We start from the raw sequence: 20,255 nt of genomic DNA, 5'->3' as shown, positions 1-20,255 counted from the left end.
GTGGTGACGGGAAAGGGACATGGCTGCATGGCCAGCCGGCTGAGAGGAGACGGTGCACCATCTCCAGGCCCCCTGAACCTGGCACTTTCTCCTTCACTGGGACCAGCTGAAGCAACTCAGCCACCCTGAGCCTGCTTCAGCGGGGAGGGCGGGATATAAATCAAATCAATAAATAAATTAACTAACTACTGATCACGGAAAAGTGGCTGTTTCAAAACTTTCCTGGACACCATCTCCAAAAAAATACTGTATTAGCTACATATATACCACTAAGCAGAACTCTCACTTTATGTGCAAGACCTGAATCCTCGTTAAAGAAGATGTCACAAATATCAGTAGTTCTGAAACGGGTACAGCTGAGCCACAAGAAAAGCACACCTTTTACAGGCATACGTTACACTCTGACAAGGCTGCACCCGCTGGGGATCGGGAGGGGCCACACTCCCATCCGACACAACTGGCAGACTCAGCTTTTCCCCTCTCAAAGAGCTTGCACAGCCTCTATGGGTCATGACGCTTTGCTTCTATATGCTGGGCACACTCCAGCAAAGCTAAATCCATTTAAGACTCTCTGAAGTCAGTTAAGAATTTAATTTGCTTAACTTTATTGCATCATCCCCATCTTTTCTCTTTAAAATCAATGTTACTTATAAAAAGCTGAAAGGTCATTTCCATCCCAGGCTGAAAAAGCAGCGCTCAGGATTTCATCGCGTTGGGTTCAGATGAACAATCCACTTTTCTCCCTTCAGCCTGGCCTTTTCAGAGGCAAATTAATCAAACCCCTGCCTAGATGTCAGCAGTGCACATTCCGAGTGGCATCCAAGGTGAAGCAGGCAGTTCTGGTGCCAAGAGGAAAGGCAGCTTCATGCCTGCTTTGCTGCTGACCTTGCAACAGTTCAAGTTCACAGACACACTGGGGAGGGAGGGAGGGAGGCTGACTGGTTTTCAGGACCCTCTTTCTCCAGCTGCGTTCACAAAGGCCCAGCCTTGGGCTGGCAGGTCTCTGAAGAGACGGCATACACATTTTCCAAACAAATCTAAATCATAATGCTTGGAAGCCAGGCTGCACTATCAGTTCTATCATTAGAACCTCTGTGAAGAAACCCTCCAAAATATGCTCTTTTCTGGCACTCCGAAGGGATCCAGAGAACGACCAGTGTTGAATTAGAACAATGGCTCATAAATTTCAATAAGTCATTGTTAGGTCATGCATGCCAAGTTATTTACATCCAGAGGTGCTGCCGGTCTCTGCACTAGCTGGGACCAGCACAAGCTGATGTCCACGGGGCAGTCTGTACAGCTGGCGTGCCCATGGCCAGGCTCGTGCCCCAAGCGCCAAATTTCTTCTTGCACTCCTGGATGCACACTCAGAATCAGGACATGAGCATGGGAAGCCTACGCCAACTCTCACATTCAGGCCCCATGCCAGGACCTCTCAGTGTCTTATGGGTTTGCAATGGGAACACGAACAAGCCAACAGAAAAGCAATACAATGAAGACTGGTGTGTTTTCATAGCTGTGTCCAGCACTGGACCCTGCATCAGATGGCTTCACCAGCAGATCTGTAGACAAAAGACTAAACTCCAGCAACTGCCTGTGTTCAGGGCCCTGTTCCTGCACTGCACCTTCACAACACACACATTTAATATTCTCCAGCTGCGTAAAAGGCTCAGCAAAAAAATACAAAATAAACTCTTGCTACCAAAAGCGCTTTTTAGCCAGCTCTACATGAACTGCGTTTCTGCATTCCTGAAGGCGAGGCACGTTTCAGGGTCTGATCTGTCCTCAGGATCCAGCACAGCATTGGAACACCTCTGCCATCCCATGCAGCCTTGCCTTGCTGTCTTGCCGACTGAACAGACACTGAAGGGCAGACAGATCTGACAAGGGATTATCATTTCACATGTACCGTTTATACTAGATGCAAACCAACCACAGCAGCGACAGACAGACAACGCTGCTTCTAAAGAGGGGTTTGGTCAGCTCTTGAGGACAGGAATCTCTCAAACCTCATGAGACATCAAACTGCTATCTAAAAAAACAGGCCAGCTGCCCACCTGAGGCACAGAACCACAGGACGTTTTGGTAGCTTTAGTTCAGGCTCTTTCTGGCTTTGATGCAACAACAGCCTGTCCTTGCGGTCTGTACTAACAATTCAACACCAGAATTTTAAACCTTGGTCTATTTATGGATTTAAAATTCCCTGCTGCATAAGAACCTGTTCCCTATGAGAAGTGGCAAGTGGCACGATGTGAATGGACTCCCTGCAAAACATGTGTAAAGGCTTCTTGTCAAACAAGCGGCCTCTTTTGACCAAGGCTCTGCTTTACCCTGAAACCCAGAATCCTGCCTCCAGCAGCCAGAGGTAGATGATCTCAACTAGGTACCATGTACCTCATGCCTTTGATGGCTGCATTTGCAGAACAATTTACCTGAAAACCAAATCTCGGTCCTAAATAAGACATAGCAACCAAACTGGCTAGCTTGCACATGCATCCTCTTGGTGACAGACAACTAGGCTTGGAGACCCAGGCTGAAATTAAAAAAACCACCCTGAAGCTCACTGGGTAGACCTTGAGCAAACTGTTGTCTCTTGGCCATGTGGCAGCTGCAAGATACGAAGGCGATACTGTAATCTCAGCATCCTTATGAAGGGGTGGGAAGACTTCACAAACAAAACACACCAGTCTAGCACTGAATTCCAGCAGTCAGTTTGCTACCCAGGGTTACCTGGCACCAAAGTAATGTGATTATGCAGCTTTCAGAGACACCTCGCAGCTGCTGGGAGAGACTGCACACAGCTCTACTCTTCAGGGCCGGGCCAGCCCTGCCACTAAGCAAACTAGGCAACTGCCTCAGGCACCAGCCTTCTGGGGGGGCCAAATGGGGTGCTCCCCATACGACTTGGTGACGTTTTCAGTGGAGGGGGGAGGAGTTAGCCTTACCTAGGGTGCCAGACAGTCTAGGGCTTGCCCTGGTCTTCACAAATGGAACTTGCAGCCTCTAAACTCTACCCAGCTTTCCTAGCCGACTTTGGATAAAAGCCTGGCGATGCTTGCTGATTTGGGGATCTGCCAGACAAGCACAAAGCATTTACTGAATTCTCATTTTGTCCTCACACAGTTATCAGTTGTGTCTGAGGAGAACAGACACCAGAAGACTGTGGGTTGTGCTAGGAGAAAAAGGTTACCCCAACCTTCCCAAAAACATCCTTTAGCAGCATCAGGAAAGCCACTGTGGACAGTCATCTTTCCCAGACAGTTTAATATTCACTAACCCAAGGGTAAATATAAGAACATTTAAAATGTATACGGAACATGTAAAGGAAGCCTACCACCTGATTATGAGGTACCACAACAACAGGACTGTGTGCTAGTGAGCTGTGGCTCGGATCCAAAGGTTTTGCTGGGCAAACAGAAGACATTTCTGCTCATGCAGTGTCCTTTGTGCAACACCCATAGATGCAGCCTCCCCAAAGGCACTAGAAATATCTGGAACCAGTTTGGGGGGCTGCAAATGAGGGAAAGGGGAAAACAACACAAACAGAGAGAATAACCTTTTGCTTATGCAGTGGGATCATCTTTGATTCAAACCATTATCTGTAAAACTTACGTGAAGAGTGTGAAGTGGGAGAGATGAGGAACCACCACCCAGGCATCACCACAAACGACACACACACACATGCACACAACCGAGAAGCACACAGCAAAATAGGATTAGAGGTTTATTTTTGAAAAAATCAAATACAGAACTGAAGTGACATGGAACACAAATTTGGTCCAGCGTATCTTAACATTTTAGTAAGTGTTAATGTAACAAGATCAAAATCAGCTGTCTTTAATTGATGGAGTAAGTGAAACAGAAGGAGGCGAAGCGCAGACTTAGATCCTCACAAACAGCTGTGTTTGGAACTGTTGAGGAAGACACGGAGGAGCCGATTTCAGCTTCAGGGATTATGTTTTTAACAAGGTTTTTAGTGAAAACCTTCCTATTCACTAACCAGGTTCCAAAGGGAAGTGGTTAGACAACTGTTCCAGGACTTGTTAGTTCAACGGCTGCTAAAATGGTTCACTTTTATGCCACATAAGTGTACCTTGAATTTTAGCATAAGAAACCACAGAACTTATTAAGTGCCCACATCAGCTCTCCCACACATCTGAGAGAAAACCTGAGCTGAACACTAGAAAAAAGTCAAGGTAATGTTTTTAGGGTTTGTTTTTTTTCTTTTTCAAAACAACATACGTTGATAGAACTTAAAAAGGCAGATACCAACCCATTTCCTGCTTTCAGGCTGCTTTTGCTGTCCGTGCTGAGCTGAGAAAGGACATAGTGAGGCGCTTTGGCACTGTCAGCATCAAAGATATCCATGGTCGATTCTTCACAGTCTCGGCGTTTGATCCCCGGCCTCTGCTTTGGATTTCGCTTTCGGGATTTACGTGGCACCTCTGTGTTATCATTGTAGGAACTGGTGCTCATGTTACTGAAGTTGGAGGGGGAATCCTCCATCCACATACTGCAGCTCTGCTCAGACTCCAGGGTGCCCCCCTCGTCCTGGCAGGACATCTGGCTGTTGTCCAGCAAATCTTCTGGTGGCGGAGAGATGTACAAGACCGTGTGCCTCTTCGGCGTGGACTGCTGCTGCTGCTGCTGGGCTGTGTTATTGGTTAACTGGTTGTCACTTACCCCTCGGTTACTTACCCCCATGGCTGAGGAGCAGCTCTCCACTTGCATAGCTTTGCTGTCAGTGACTGAGGTAGAGTGAATGGTGGGACTGGAAGAGGTGGTAAAGGAGCTGCAAGCACCGCCCATGGAGGAAGAGGAGGGAGCTGAAGAAGCATCTGCGGTGTACAATTCAGAAGTAAATACAGGGTACATGATTCCCAACTGTGCTGGCTATAGCAGTCCCTTCGAAATAATGTGATTGGTCAACTGATTTTTCCCCCAACGAATATTTGGAATTTGGTGAGTTTGGAATTTAAACACTTCAAGCGATACAAGGCTTAAGCAACAAAAAAGTTTTGCGGGAAGTGTCCAAATGGTACTTCCATTTCCACAAGTATGTGCGGCAATCAGGCTTTTAACATTTCCTTTAAGTCATAAAAAGGCTGCAAGCAAACAAGGGCACTTTTATTGCCTCAGCAGGACTGAATAAGTTCAAGCCATTTTTATCTAAGTCCCCAACACAAGATGGAGAATGCTTGTAGGCCACATTCAGCGCCAATCATTCAGCATTTGAAATTTTCGAAAAAGGTGGGACTGTGCTTAGCCACAAAATATTAAAATAAGTTTCTAACCTATGAAGCAGAGAACTACAGGTCATTTTTAATGCAGACACTCCCTGCTTCAGAGGCAAATCCTGGAATAAAAATATGAGAAAATAAATGAGAAAAGAGCTGCTGATTATTCCAGATATCAATTATTAAATGAAGAAATAAAATATAAAAGTAACTTAACTGTAACAAAATGGAACTGGTACCAATCACTATTTTCTGGCCTTTGTACACACTGCATCGCCTGAGATTTTAAATCAGAGCATGCTCAGCACTTAAAGGTAAATGATGGAGTTATGTGCCTTCCAGGGATACATTAGTTGGGCTTCTGAAGGACATGGTGTGCACGTGAAGTCAGATTCTGCCTGCAAGCTGGAGCAGCTGAGAAGGAGCGCTGAACAGAATAACAGCTGTGAGAAGCATTTCTAAAAAAATCAGTGCAGGCAAGAAGGGGGCTTAGATACAGAAGGGTTAACCGTCCACTAAACCTTCAAAGAGTGGCTCCAATTTAAGCAGACTGTGTACTTCCTGTCACACTCTGGATTTGTCCCAAAACACAGAAACAAAAATGGCATCAATGGGTTAGCTTGAGATATTCACCTACCCTTGAATTATGCACTATCTAGAAGCAGTTTTCTTTACTAAATATGTAGGTGGTATCTGCTGGAGAGAGCAAAAAGTGTTTTGAAACTTCTGTGAAAGAAGAATTCTGATGGTGCCATTAATTCTGGAGTATAAAACCTCAATTCTTTATTCTGGCCAATGAAGACCATTGCAGATTTTGTTTTTCTAAATGCAATGAACAGGCAACTTGTATGCTCGTCTTACACACCTCCATCTTGGCTGAGTTAAAGCGATACCACTGCAGTAGGAAACCCAAGAAATGTAGACCAGGATCAAAGCAGACTTGTCTTCTATTTAATTTTAGTTGCATAAGTTTCAGAAGAAAATTTATCAGTTTGGTACCAGCACGTTGTCCCACAACCCATATCCAACCAATCTCTGCAAAAATCTGGAGCTATTGAGTGATACCAGTTCCATTTTCTGAGCCTGTTCCTTGGCAAATGCAGTGACTGAAACTGGAAGATTCAGTCACTCAAAACTGCATTTTATTTAAAAAAAAAAAACACTTTTCAAATCCTTTTTGTATTCATGCATTAATGCAGAGCTTTAGATGTAAAATTTGCTCATTTCAGTGACTATGTAGAGTTGCTGATTTGCAGCCACTTTGAATTAAACAGATTGCTACCCGAGATTTGGTTTTGTTAAAACAGAACTACTTTTCATTCGTAAACTCCCACCCACTCTGAAACACCACTATGCAGACTGCATATATTAGGTGTTTGCAGCTTTCTTCCTGCATGGTCCCCAATGCATGCATTACACCTAAGGTATGCAATGTGTTTCCCCTCTCTGGGATCAATCCCCCGTAAGGAAGCCTCATGCGAAACATCATCATCTTTGGATTTCTGTCCCAGACAAAGATGATAATAAAATGGCCATGCAAGCTGGGAGATTGCCTTGTCTTCAGGCAGGTGCAAAGAGGTCTCATCCACTGAGCCTGTGCCTGGCCCACTATTCTGGCAAAAGTTTCCTTCAGCAAAGAGAGCAGGTTAAACACTGTGTTGGCACCGGCAAAGAAGCAACCCTGCAACTCTCCAAAGTAGAATGATTTACACCAGTCCATATTGGGGTGGGTATGGCCGGCAGGAAGCATTTATTGGGTAATATCCTATCCAAAAAGCCAACGATAGTTTTGACTAAATAAAATGATGATGATGAACACACGTACCCTCCTCCGCCAAGTGGAATTCCCTCTAAAGTGGCTGCATGAGGGATTTAGAAAGACTGATGCTTCTGCTCTGGCACAGGCCACGAGGGCCCTGTTCTTCTGCCACCAGCCCCGAGCAACAGTTCCGCAGATCACAACCCAGGCAGCCCAGGGCCACCTAAAAAAGGGCTTGGTTTGCTCAGCAGTGACAAGTCAGACGCCTGAGGCTTTGGAGGCTTAAAGCGAAGTTTAGCTAAACAGCTGAGAAGGGGAAAGCAAGTGAATCATCATGGAGGATAACCAAGAGCTGCCGCCTTCTTCTACAGTTGTGGTTGGCTTCCTCCTCCAGAGGCTGAAGGAAGCTCAGCCAGAGCAAAAGGCTGAGCATCACTTAGATGAACTGAGCAACTGGGGATGCAATGGGAACTAAGCGTGATCCTTAAAGAGTTTAAAATGTAATGGCTCACTCTCAGCTGATCCCACAGCGCAACAAAGCAGTCTCAGCCCAACTTTAAAAGTACATTCTAAACCAGCCGAAGAAAGATTTAGAAAAATTTAGAGGCCACCTCTCACCCTTCCCCTGAAAAAAGAAAAGGGGGGGGGGAGCCACTGGGAAGAGAGCTACACAATTAGCTTAAGGGCCTGTCATTTCCTTGGGCATCCTTACACTGGACAACACACAATCTTCCCATTAAATTTCCCCTCTTTCACTCTAGGATGGAAGTTATTCTCTAGGACTCCAGAGATGCCTCAAAAAGCACAAAATCAGTGTTGGGGGATGGTTGCATAACTTTACTTCATTTTGTGAAATACCAGATTAGCACGAATAAGGACTGGTTACATCTGGAAGCCATTCTATACATAAACGCATGAAGCCAGCCACTGGTCCATCCAAGTCAGAACTGTCTGTGCCGGCTCTGCAGGATCGCAGGCAGAGGTCTTTCGCATCACCTCCTACCTTGTCATTTTCAAACTGGAGATGCTGGGGGCCTGAAGCCGGGGGCTTCTGCATGCAGGGTGGGCGCTTTCCTACTAAGCCACAGCCCCTCCCTCTTCTAGAATTATAACCACATTCCAAGAATGTTTTTAGGAGCCTCCTGGAGCATGGCAACAAAACTGCAATGCACAATATCTGTGTTCCCTAATTAATTCACAGAAGATTTAAGTGAGAGAGACCACACCGGAAGAAAAAGTCCTGCGAGATTCAATACCTTCCCATACACCAAGGTGAAATAAAAAGTGTACTTCCATCGTGCACAGCCACCTCGGTGCCTTGCTGACACTGTCCTGATTAGTAATTGGCTTGAGTCCTCTGGCCTAGAAACGGAAGGCCCCAAAGCCGAGGTGCTCAGGCTGCCCTCTGCTTCAGCTGAAGCATGTGCCCACAACTATCAACAGGGTCAAAGGCAGCTTTGAGCCTAAATGTCCCTTCTCTTTTTATGGCAAAGAAGCAGAATTCTTGGAGCCTCTCCCCTCCCCTCTTCTGAACTGGAATCAGGAGCTGACAAAGAGGCCTAAATGGCTGCTCAAGTTACTAACTCAGGCGATCCCAAGGGAGATTGCGCATAAGCCCTTTGACAAGTCAGCCCTTCATCCACGGACTGCTGTCGTTAGGCAAAGGCTGAAGGAAGCCGAGTCCAGCAGGGGCACAAAGATTCTCAACCCCAACAGGTGTCAGTCCCATGTTGAGAAGGTATCGGACAACTCCCTTTCTTTAGGGTTTGTAGAATCTTTCAGGCTCAAGTGCCGTGTTCTACTGGAGAAAGTTTTCCTTCCAGACATTTCGTTCTCAGCTGCGGAGAACATCCTCAGTGGCGTTGCAGCCGGAGCAGGTGCTCTGACCTTCTTGGCTGCTGTGCATTAACTCAATACTCAATACTCAATGCACAGCAGCCAAGAAGGTCAGAGCGCCTGCTCCGGCTGCAACACCACTGAGGATGTTCTCCGCAGCTGAGAACGAAACGCCTGGAAGGAAAACTTTCTCCAGTAGAACACGGCACTTGAGCCCGAAAGATTCTACAAACCCTAATGATGTTACCAGCCGTGAAAACCTGAAATCTTTGATAACTCCCTTTCTACACAAGACATCTCCCACAGTGGAAAGAACAAGAGATGATCATTAGATTGGGAAACATCTGCATATCAGCAACGACTAAGCACGGGCAGCCAATGGGTGAAATTGCTGCTTTCCAGAGCCCTAGCATGCCTGTCGTGTTGTTCAGGAAAGAGACTGAAAAAAATGAGCATTCAACAATGCAGGGATTCTGACAGGCCACAGCCTCAGAGCCTGTCCCTGCATTGGCATCATTTATGCTGCTTGGCAGAATCCGCTGTCCATATTACCTACAGCTTTGGCGTCAATTAATTTTGTGGGAGGCAGTTTTGAAGTGAGCCATTGTCAAAGGCAGACGTGTGAACCGAGATGCACAAAGTGGCTGCAAACCTGCTTTCAACACCTCACATGCCAGCTGGGGCTTTCTATTTTTCTTCAGCTTCATTTATTGATGTAAAGTCAAAAGCTTTACAAGAGTTTAACTTCAATCAGTCAATCCACTATGTAGGGAAAAAAAACAAAAAGAAAGGAAAGAGACTTAAGAAGTCTGAAAACGAGACCGACCTACACCCTGGGTGAGATTGGATGGGTTAAGTGTCTCTCGCACTATTTGTCTTCACTACTGACAGACACTGCTGTCACACAACCCACCACACGATGCCTGCCTCTGAAGGGCGGAGCTAGAATGCAAGTTAAGTGTATTAATAGAGAAAACAACTAGCAGCATCCCAGCACATATCATCAAGCAATCCAATTTACTTCACAAATTCAAAACAGATTCAAAGGAGACTGGTTACTTATGTACATTAAGCCCCACATTCCCCCTTACGCCCACATGCTAAAAAGAGGTCGCATTTAAAGGAGTAAGTGCAGGATTCAGTCTGCTCTGACAGGCAGGAAATCCATCACTTCAGCACTTATGCTGACAGGTGCACAAGTGGTTATTTCTTACCTGGAATTTTTTCTAGGTGACTCGTGTTCACCAATTCAGACGACGAGGCCTGCCACTCAAGAGTGACAATCTGCTGCAGCCAATTAGCAAGCTGGAATTTGAAATCCTCACACTGACTGCTTTTCATCCCAGTTTCTTTCCAGGCAGAAAGCAGATGAGCTCTGCTGTGGTATCTTGACTGACATCTGTTTCTTAGACCTACTAATCTACCCAAAATTTCTATTCTGAATTCTGAAGCTGGTAAACGTTTCCATTTTCAAACTATCACAGAACTGCTTAATCCACAAAAAGAAGATATTGGATTTATATCCCGCCCTCCACTCCGAAGAGTCTCAGAGCGGCTCACAATCTCCTTTATCTCCCTCCCTCACAACAGACACCCTGTGAGGTGGGTGGGGCTGAGAGGGCTCTTACAGCAGGTGCCCTTTCAAGGACAACTTCTGCCAGAGCTATGGCTGACCCAAGGCCATGCCAGCAGGTGCAAGTGGAGGAGTGGGGAATCAAACCTGGTACTCCCAGATAAGAGTCCGCACACTTAACCACTACACCAAACTGGCTCTCTCTCTAAAAACAAACTATTCTTCTGTAACGGGCAGCTAGCATTCAAAGTCATCCCAAACAGTAGATGCTATAAGAAATATGTCTGGCTTATGGGCTTTAGGACATCTAAATTTGGGGAGGGATGGTGGCTCAGTGGCAGAGCATCTGCTTGGAAAGCAGAAGGTCCCAGGTTCAATCCAGGCAAATAGGTGTGAAAAACCTCAGCTTGAGACCGTGGAGAGCTGCTGCCAGTCTGAGAAGACAATACTGACTTTGATGGACCAAGGGTCTGATTCAGTATAAGGCAGCTTCAAATTACAGTTAGTCAGTTAAAAAAAAAGTTATACTAGAATAAAAACAGCTGATGAATAAAAGGTCATCTGTCACTGAATCCAGGAGACAGAAAGAGTAGGTAAAACTTGTTACAGGTACAACCGTTCTGTGTGGTACGCACCAATTTAGGCAGATAAAGCAGCCCTGTCTAAAACAATCATACTGGGGGGGGGGGCACGGGGGAGTCTGAAGTCTCCTAAACTCTGCTGGGCTTGCCTCTCTGATCATTTCTGTGCTTGTGCAATTCCAAGACTAAACACCTGAAATACCAGGCACTGCCCCAATATGCGGGAGAGCAGCCAATCCCCCGTTGGGGGCAGGGGATTCCCCGTTTGGAGGCCTCCCCCCTGCTTCAGGGTTATTAGAAAGTAGGAGAGGGGGTTGAATGTCCACTGGGCTCTCCATTATACCCTATGGAGATGGTCCATAATGGAGAATTGATCCATGAGTATCTGGGACTCTGGACGGGCTGGTTTTTTGAGGGAGAAGCATCTGGGAAGTTCTGGCAATGTGATTGCCAGAACTCCCTTCAGAGTTCAATTGTGCTTGTCACAACCTTGCTTCTGGCTCCACCCCCAAAGTCCCCAAATGTTTCCTGAGTTGGACCTGGCAACCCTGCTTCAGTCTGCATTCCCAAGCATGAAACAAACCATTCAGCTCCCTACAAAACATTATACTTTATTCTTTGCATTCTCAGTAATCTTTGTTAATTCACTTGCCAATTTGGCAATTCAGAAGGATATCTGAATAATCTCAGTTCTCATTTGGCAGTAAGAACTGAACTAAGCCCAAGGCCTCATTAACAGTTTCATAACAGTTGAAATATTTTCCCAAACAAAACAAAAAAAGAGTTCCAGCTTTTAAGGAGAAAATCAAAGGAAGGTAAGACAGATCTTGGTTCTTATAACTGGAAATAAAAAGTAAAAGCCACTGCAATGTCTTTCTTATCTATAATAACAAAAATTAGTATTTCTGATTAGCAGACTTTCACAGTAGCTGCTAACACAATCCTGCAGATTCTGAAACAAATTTTACTTCACTACAAACTTAAAATATGCCAAGGCTGAAATAAAAATTAAAGCTGCAACTAATCATGCATTTCCAACACTAAGCATGATAAAGAGAACAAAAGCAAACTACCTCTGGCCTTTCCTCCACCTCCCAGAGTTATGGCCTCTCTTTAAAGAAAGATGTGCATGGCATGTTTAAGAGACCTGGTGCAGCGCCATAAAGTTTTACATCCAACCGTGAGATATTTGTGTGGCAAACTGGAGGGAGGTCACTCCTTACACACACACACTTTCATAGCATTTTCTCACCCTCCTTGCCTCTCCTATAGATCACAACTCTGGGACACGAAACAGAGGCACCTGAACTCTTGCACCTTTTAGCAAGAGACTGAGATTGCAGGGAGAAAGTGCTTCAACGTTAAAGAGTCCAGTAACACCTTAAAGACTAACAAAAGTTGTGGCAAGGCATGAACTTTCATGAGTCACTGTTCACCTCAGCAAGCAGTGACTCATGAAAACTCATCCTCTACCACAAATTTTGTTAGTCTTTAAGGTGTCACTGGTCTCTTACTCTTTTTTTCTGCTACAGACAGACAGAAGAAGAGGCTCTGATAGTCCAGGCAAGCCTGATCTTGTCAGATCTCAGAAGCTAAGTAGGGTTGACCGTGGTTAGTATTTGAATGGGAGAGTGCCCTTGAAATACCCAATTGAGGGAACAGAGGCAGGCTTTCAGCCACTTCTCTTAATATCCTCCAGGCTCCCAGTAGGGGTCAGTCAGGACATGTCAACATGACTTCCAAGTGCAAACACACACACACACACCCTAAAAACCCCACAAAAATGCAACAACAAAAAAGACAAAGAGCTGGTTTTATACACCACCCTTCACTACCCAAAGAAGTCTCAGAGCAGCTTACAATCGCCTTACCTTCCTCTTCCCACAACAAATTCTCCGTGAGGTGCACGGAGATGACAGAACTCTGAGAGAACTGTGACTGACCCAAGGTCACCCAGCTGGCTGTAGGTGGAGGAGTGGAGACTCAAACCCGGTTCTCCCGATTACACTCAGTCGCTCTTAACCACTGCACTAAACTGGCTCTAAAGACAGAGAAGTTTCCTCTGTGCAAGACCCCTTGGCCGCTCCCTCCCTTCAGGAGGTACCTTTTCTTTTTCTCATGAAATAAGCAGAGGGCTATCTGGACATTCCAAATTGCTAGTTGGCTGATCTGTAAAGAAACCCGCTGTTTGAATGGATGAACATGAAACACACCTTTAACATGAAAATAATCAAATGTGCTCTTGAAAGGCAACTGCCAAGACTCCATTTTAGATTTTTAGATTGATTTGCAAATTGGAAGCCAAACATTAATAGCAGAACTAGCAGTCTGTTCCTGCAGGCCCTCGTACCTGAAATCAGCCAATCCTGTTCCTCCAGAAACCTGAAGGTAACTGCAGCAAACCTTTTTGTAACCCGTGAATGTGTGTCCCAAAATCTCAGATCAAAGCTCTGAGACAGACAGACTTGGGGCAATCTGATTTGCAGCCCATGGCTAGGGAAGCAGAGAACACATGAAGTTAAGTTTCAAATGAAGAAAGACTGGCGTCAGTAAAGGCAACTGCATCAGTGAGCTTAAAGAAGGGGGGGGGGGTCTTTGTGATGCACCAAACACAGAACACCACCGTAGCTCTGCAGCCAACTTTTAAAAAGATGGCTCGAAGTGATAAATTTGGGTTCCTGCTATCATCTATAAGATAGGCCAGATCAGACACAACAGGTTTACACAAAACAAACTGTGAGATTTGTTTTTAGGACACACAGGAACATATTCCTACAACTCTGGATTGTCCAAGGTCACCTTCCCCACCCAGTCATTTGACACTGTGAACAGCTAAAATCTTCCTTGTTTGCCTGAAAGAAGCAGCAGGGAGAGAGAAGGTGGGGGAGGCAGGGAGTCTTGACCAGTGACAAAATGATTCTGACTCTTGAGTTCCTACCCCCTGGCTACCCTGGGAGAGCGTAACCAAGCAGGTTATTTCTCTGGAAGACATGGCCAGGCAGGAGAACAACTCTGTACCAAGACAAGATGGCCACTCCAGGGTCCGTTGCGCTAAGAGAAGCTACCCTGTGCTTTCCACTTCAGCCTCATGGCACTTAGTCCAGTGAAGCACCCTATCTACAAACCACTGGGCAAGAAGCAGTCATGCCCACCTCTGCTACCCAGTCAAGCTACTTCACTGAGCCTAGCAACAGCACACGGCTGGGCACACTCAGAAATGTGAACACCCCCAGAAGAAATAACCAGCAGGAGCATGGCATGCACAGTATTCTGACCAGCCAATGAGGGTCACCCGGATTTCCAGAACTCAGGGGGCTCCTGCTACAATTCAGCCACTAGCCAGGGACCACACTACCCTTTGCTGGTGCCTTCTGATCTGCTTGCGAGGAAGCAGTATATATGCCACGGCTCAGGCCTTTCCACCCTCCCACTCTGGGAGGCCTTTGGGGTCTACCAACTGCCCTATGAGGGAGTTCCCCCTAAATCTCTACCGACCAGCACCTATATATTTTCTGAGGAGTGTGTTTTTCCCAATGGCTCAATGGCTTCCTCAGCATCCAAATGAAGTCCTTTATGAAGGCTGCAAACATGTTTCAGCATCCTCACACATGGGCTAATTCCCTTCACTGCCCCTTTTTTGGGGGGAAGGCAAGTTTCAAGCCAAGCTATCTGAGTTTTAAGATCTAGGCAAACAAAGCATTGCTGTTATAGTCATCTCATCTCACTTTGTACATTTCCAGTCCTGCTCACTTTTTTCTACATATTCTTTGCAGCATGTTAATGTTAACACTGCAGTCTTCCAGTCACCCTATAGTGATGCAACTGGCACCTGCTGAAAATACATGGCGTCAGATTCTGCTGTGCCTAGACCCAGTCTTTCAGCCATGCAAATGGACCAAGGTCTCTCAGTTCCTCTAACCCATGCTTCTAGGGAATGTTACTGTGATGGGAAGGTGAGCTGTAGGCTACCAGTTCAGAAACTTTACAGGACACAAATCATGGCAATTCAAGAGAATTATTTTGGGATGGAGTCTTTAAAGATGAGCTAAATAAACATTCCTTCTTTGGAGGTTTTTAAGCAGAGGCTAGATGGCCATCTGACAGCAATGCTGATTCTGTGAAATAGGCAGATCATGAGAAGGAGGGCGGGAAGGATTGCATCAGTGATTAGTTCTTCTGGTCCTTTCTTACCCATCCAGGGAAATGTTGATTGTCACTTTGGGGTCAGTCAGCAATTCTTTCTCCAGGGCAGTTTGGTAAGGCATTCTGGAGTTTTTGCCACATTCTGGGCATGGAGCAGGGTCACTGGGGATGTATGTATGGGGGGGGGAGTATTTGTGAATTTCCTGCATTGTGCAGGAGGTTGGACTAGAGGACTCTGGAAGTTCCTTCCAACTCTTTGAATCTATGCTGAAGAGAATTTGCTATCCAAAATCAATGCTGTCCTGAAAATTCCTTTGGATTCTATTAATATGTTACTTAATCTTAACATTCTTGTAGCTACTAAGCTACTTCTTTGCCATTTTAAGTGAACTCTGTGTGTTCAGTTTTTGAAAGGAAGTGGATTGACTGTCAGACAATTAAAGCTGCCCAGAAGTAACAGACATTCAGTTCTCCCCATCAAGACCTTCAAATGTGTGGAAATGACATCAAAATACAGAAGCCAATAGTTACATTCTATCTGTGGATTTAAAGCGTTGTTCATTTTCCAAAAATTCACTTAAATGAAGTAGACTTTAAGTGTAAAACAAATGATGTTTCAGATCTTCCATAATCCACAATTAAATCCACAGATTTCATTAGAAAAAGTCTTAAAATACATCAACATTGAGCAGTGTTGTAAAGTTTCTATGCCAGGTTTAAATCTTGCACTCTCAAACGGAGTGGCTCCTTTCCCACAGAAGCCCCTTCTAAATCACTCCGTTCAGCTACTCTCTGCTAGGAAAACCTGAGGCGTGTTACAAAGTCTACCAGTGGGGGTCATCAGTGTAATTTTGGCCCAGAAGGGGAAAATCCCTCAACACACATTTAATAATGAGAACAGTCCAAAGGAGAAGACAGAAGCTTTCCAGATGTACATCCAATACTGACAAGAATTCTAATGTCATCTGGCCAAATCAGGCTAGCAGTAACAAAAGCGGCCCACATTTTAAAGAGGGGTGGTGGGAGCTTAATAAAAACCCACACTACAATGAATAGGAGTCATTTCAGGCAAATGTCTGAAACAGTGCCTCACACAATGCATCACTTAGTCTTTGGATTCAGTTCAACATGTAATTTGTAAATTTACCTGACATCAACTGTCCCTTTATACACTATTTAAGCAACGAAGAGATTATACATAAATGTGGCTTAGCCACAAAATCACTGCAGTGGGAGAAACACTATTTGTTGTTGCTTAACAACATAGAAACTCAAAACATTGTTGCACATTCTATTTTCCGCCTAGCCTGCAAAGCAGTATTTGCTAGCGTATTCTAACTCGGTTTTAAACTGGCAGTTATCACATTCAAAAAGAATGAATCTGAGAAGTTAGGCACCATATCTGGAGTATAAAAATGTGCCAAAAGCTGAACAGAATATAAAGATGTATTATGCACTTTTCCACAAAGGTTTAGGGTGGAGTGTGTTACATTTCATCTGCCTTTCTTGTGATTTAAGACTGCAAACTTTTCCAGCACTGCTCATGTTGTCAATAATATTAATATGCACTTAAAACATAATTTGATCAAAGGGAAATACTTACCAGCAGCAACTACACCTGGAGGAGGCGAACCTGCCTCACCACCACTTGTTTGACTCATGGATGCTACCAAGAGTTCTCTGGAGGGCGGTAACTGCAACTCTTTCGGGAGAAGGTCATAGACAGACTCTGAAAGGGAAAAGAAAAATATGTTTAAGGCTAGAATCAAGGGGTCCATATTTCAGTAATACAGCACATCATGCCAGGAATTTCATAGATCTCTGGTTAATGAAATCCGGGGGACAGAAGACAGCTTACCCCCATCACCAGTGAAACATGTCCCACGCCTCTGCATGGCAGATAAGGCACAGAGAAAATCAGGCTGTTAGACAAAACATCAGGAGAAAATATAAACCAAGGTATCCATATCTTTAAGAAATATCATAAGCCCCCGTCTACCACAACGGTTGCTCAAACAATCTTTGAGTTCCATGCACTCAGTAAGACTTTGGACATGTTTCTTGAACAGCACACCTACCCACATTGTCAGAGCGCAAACCAGATTCTGTGATACAGGTATGTCTGTAGAAAAAGGGTGTCCACTCTTCAAGGAAGGGTTAGATTACTTGAAATTTATTTAAAATATTTAATGCTACCTTGCAGCAAAAATATTCCCAAGGTGTACTACAAAAAATTAACAAATACCAAGTTGAAACTTAGGAGTGTGGGATAAGAATGCCAGCAATTTTAACGCAATGATAAAACACTATCCATTTTAAGTGGCTCTTCCAAATGAAATCTATAGTACAAACATGCTTGACAAATAATTTTACCTATGGCCCAGTATCAAATACACTAAATTCAAAACAGCATAAAAACAAGCCGGGGAAAATATCTGACCTCTAAGGTGAAGTATCATGAATAATAGGCCAAATATGTCGCTGTCTACTTCCTACTGGATCCAAGACTGAGCAAATCTCCCCAAGCAAGAGATCCAGGAGATGTGACTCTGTATCTCATCAGGGGTTCCCACTCAACTTTCCTGAGTGATCTTATAGCTCTATTTTTGCCCCTCTGAACTCTGCAGTGCTTTCATTTCTCAGATTAGAGCCAGCTGCAAAGGGTGACTTCTCACTTTGCACTCAAGGTAGCCAGATGCAGGCAGCATAGAAATGTTTCAAATAAATACATCTGTGGTCCTTGAATCAGTACAGACAAAACTCAACAAGAACATGTGAATTTTAAAACTGTTCCCTTTATCTCTACCTAGAAATAATTCTGCAGTGCAAAAGACATTTGGGTAGCGCTCTCTCTCTCTGTCCCCCCCCCCTTTTAATATATATATATATATTAAAAGAAGTAAAGGATCTGTATATAAAAGGGGCCGCTTAAAGAGGCTGTGGTCCGTCCCCTCCTAAAAAAACCATCTTTAGACCCGGCCCAATTGGCACACTATAGGCCGGTCTCAAATTTGCCCTTCCTGGGCAAACTTATTGAGAGGGCAGTGGCAAGGCAGCTACAGACTTTCCTGGAGGACGCTTCCATCCTTGACCCACTCCAGTCCGGCTTTCGCCCAGGTCACGAGACGGAGACGGTGTTGGTTGCCCTGGTAGATGACCTTCAACGGCATCTGGATTGGGGTGGCTCGGCAGTGCTGATGTTGTTGGACCTATCGGCGGCGTTCGATACAGTCGACCATCGGTTACTGACTTGCTGCCTTGCCGACGCGGGGATTCAGGGGCTGGCCTTGCAGTGGCTTTCCTCTTTCCTTGAAGGTCGGGGACAAAGGGTCACGATTGGGGGGGAACTATCCCGGAGGCGCACACTTAATTGTGGAGTGCCCCAGGGAGCGGTTCTCTCCCCGATGTTATTTAACATCTATATGCGACCTCTTGCCCAGATTGCCCGAAGGTATGGGCTGGGGTGTCACCAGTATGCTGATGACACCCAGTTCTATCTACTTATGGACGGCCGACCGGTCTGCGCTCCAGAAAATCTAGATCGGGCACTACAGGCCGTGGCTGAGTGGCTCAGACTGAGTGGACTGAGACTGAATCCTGCGAAGACAGAGGTCCTTTGCTTGGGCCGTCGAGGACCGGGGGGGGGGGGGGAATCCCCCTGCCAGCTTTTGACAGTGCGCCGCTGATGGCAGCGGACAGGGTCAAGAGCCTGGGGGTGCTACTAGAGCCGTCCCTAAAGATGGAGGCTCAGATAGCGGCCACTGCCAAGTCCGCGTTTTTTCATCTTAGACGGGCAAGGCAGTTGGCCCCCTTCCTGGACCGCGACGACCTAGCAACAGTGATCCACGCTACGGTCACCTCGAGGTTGGATTACTGTAATGCCCTCTACATGGGGCTGCCCCTGTGCCGGACCCGGAAATTGCAGGTGGTGCAGAATGCCGCGGCCCGGCTGTTATTGGGCCTCCCAAGGTGGGGGCACATTCGGCCGGGTCTTCAGGCTTTGCACTGGCTCCCAATAACATACCGAGTCCAGTACAAGGTGCTGGTCATTACCTTTAAAGCCCTATATGGCCTGGGACCTGCCTACCTGAGGGACCGTCTCTCCCCACATGTTCCCCAGAGAGTACTGAGGTCTGGGACTCAAAACCTTCTCACCATCCCCAGGCCTAAGGAAGTCCGTCTCAAGACAACCAGAGACAGGGCCTTTTCTACAATGGCCCCTACATGGTGGAACCAGCTACCGGAAGAGGTGAGGGCCCTGCGGGATCTTACCCAGTTCCGCAGGGCCTGTAAGACAACCCTCTTCCGGTTAGCCTACGCCTGACTGGATAAATGTAGCTTATTAGACTCTGTGAATTATACTGTATAGTTTTAATGTTAAGATTTTAAGGTTTTTAGGCTTTTAAATGCTTTGATTTTTAATTGTAATAACTCTGCACTTTGTTTTATTGTTTTATCGTTTGCTGTGAGCCGCCCTGAGCCATTTTGTGGGAAGGGCGGGATATAAGTTATAGAATAAATAAATAAATAAATAAAAGTATATAAAACAGCAATAAAAGCACCTGCAATTTTGGCCACTGTGTGACAGTGTGTTGGACTGGATGGGCCCACTGGCCTGATCCAACATGGCTTCTCTTATGTTGTTATGCTATCACAATAATAGTAATAATAAATATTAAACAAGTGCTTACTGAGCACCAAAAAGTCCTCAGCTATGTCTTCCAAAGACCTGTCTCTTAACCAAATACTGCACCCATATACATTGACAGATTTAACTTTTCCCAGAATTATCAGACATTTTAATCGTTACATGAACCAATTAGTATGCACATTTATTCAGGAAATATACTGCAAGAAAAAGCTAAGTTTACATTTGTTTTTAAGCATGGTGTTAAACCAATGGTTAATTTAGAACTTCACTCTGCAGTCCGGACCCTACAAAGCAAATCCAGGGGTTACTTCAGTAATTGTTTTGGAACACTTATTCTGCCATGTGCAGAGGCAGTATCCCGGCCCATCTGCCATGCCTGGCAGCATCCAGTAAACATATCAGTTACAGATCAGCTTTTGAAAAGATGGCACTAAAAAATAACTGACAGTGCACAATACATAATCTAGTATCTAGA

At 45.3% G+C, this 20,255-nt stretch overlaps 1 protein-coding gene across 2 annotated transcripts in view; it reads right to left on the bottom strand.

The window, feature by feature from the left end:
* Positions 1-20,255, bottom strand: part of NFAT5 (nuclear factor of activated T cells 5) — a 52,724-nt gene that overhangs the window by 19,962 nt on the left and 12,507 nt on the right. For both annotated transcript variants that reach the window (XM_060254541.1, XM_060254542.1), the window contains exons 2-3: positions 16,733-16,858; positions 4,274-4,838 (exon numbers count right to left, since the gene is read on the bottom strand). In XM_060254541.1, coding sequence (XP_060110524.1) covers positions 4,274-4,838; positions 16,733-16,858 — 691 coding nt within the window. The remainder of the gene's footprint in view (positions 1-4,273; positions 4,839-16,732; positions 16,859-20,255) is intronic.

Source organism: Heteronotia binoei, chromosome 14 (assembly GCF_032191835.1).
Source record: "Heteronotia binoei isolate CCM8104 ecotype False Entrance Well chromosome 14, APGP_CSIRO_Hbin_v1, whole genome shotgun sequence".
NCBI classification, from domain to species: domain Eukaryota; kingdom Metazoa; phylum Chordata; class Lepidosauria; order Squamata; family Gekkonidae; genus Heteronotia; species Heteronotia binoei.
The sequence above is the reverse complement of the archived record's forward strand: the minus strand, read 5'-3'. Positions and strand labels throughout refer to the sequence as shown.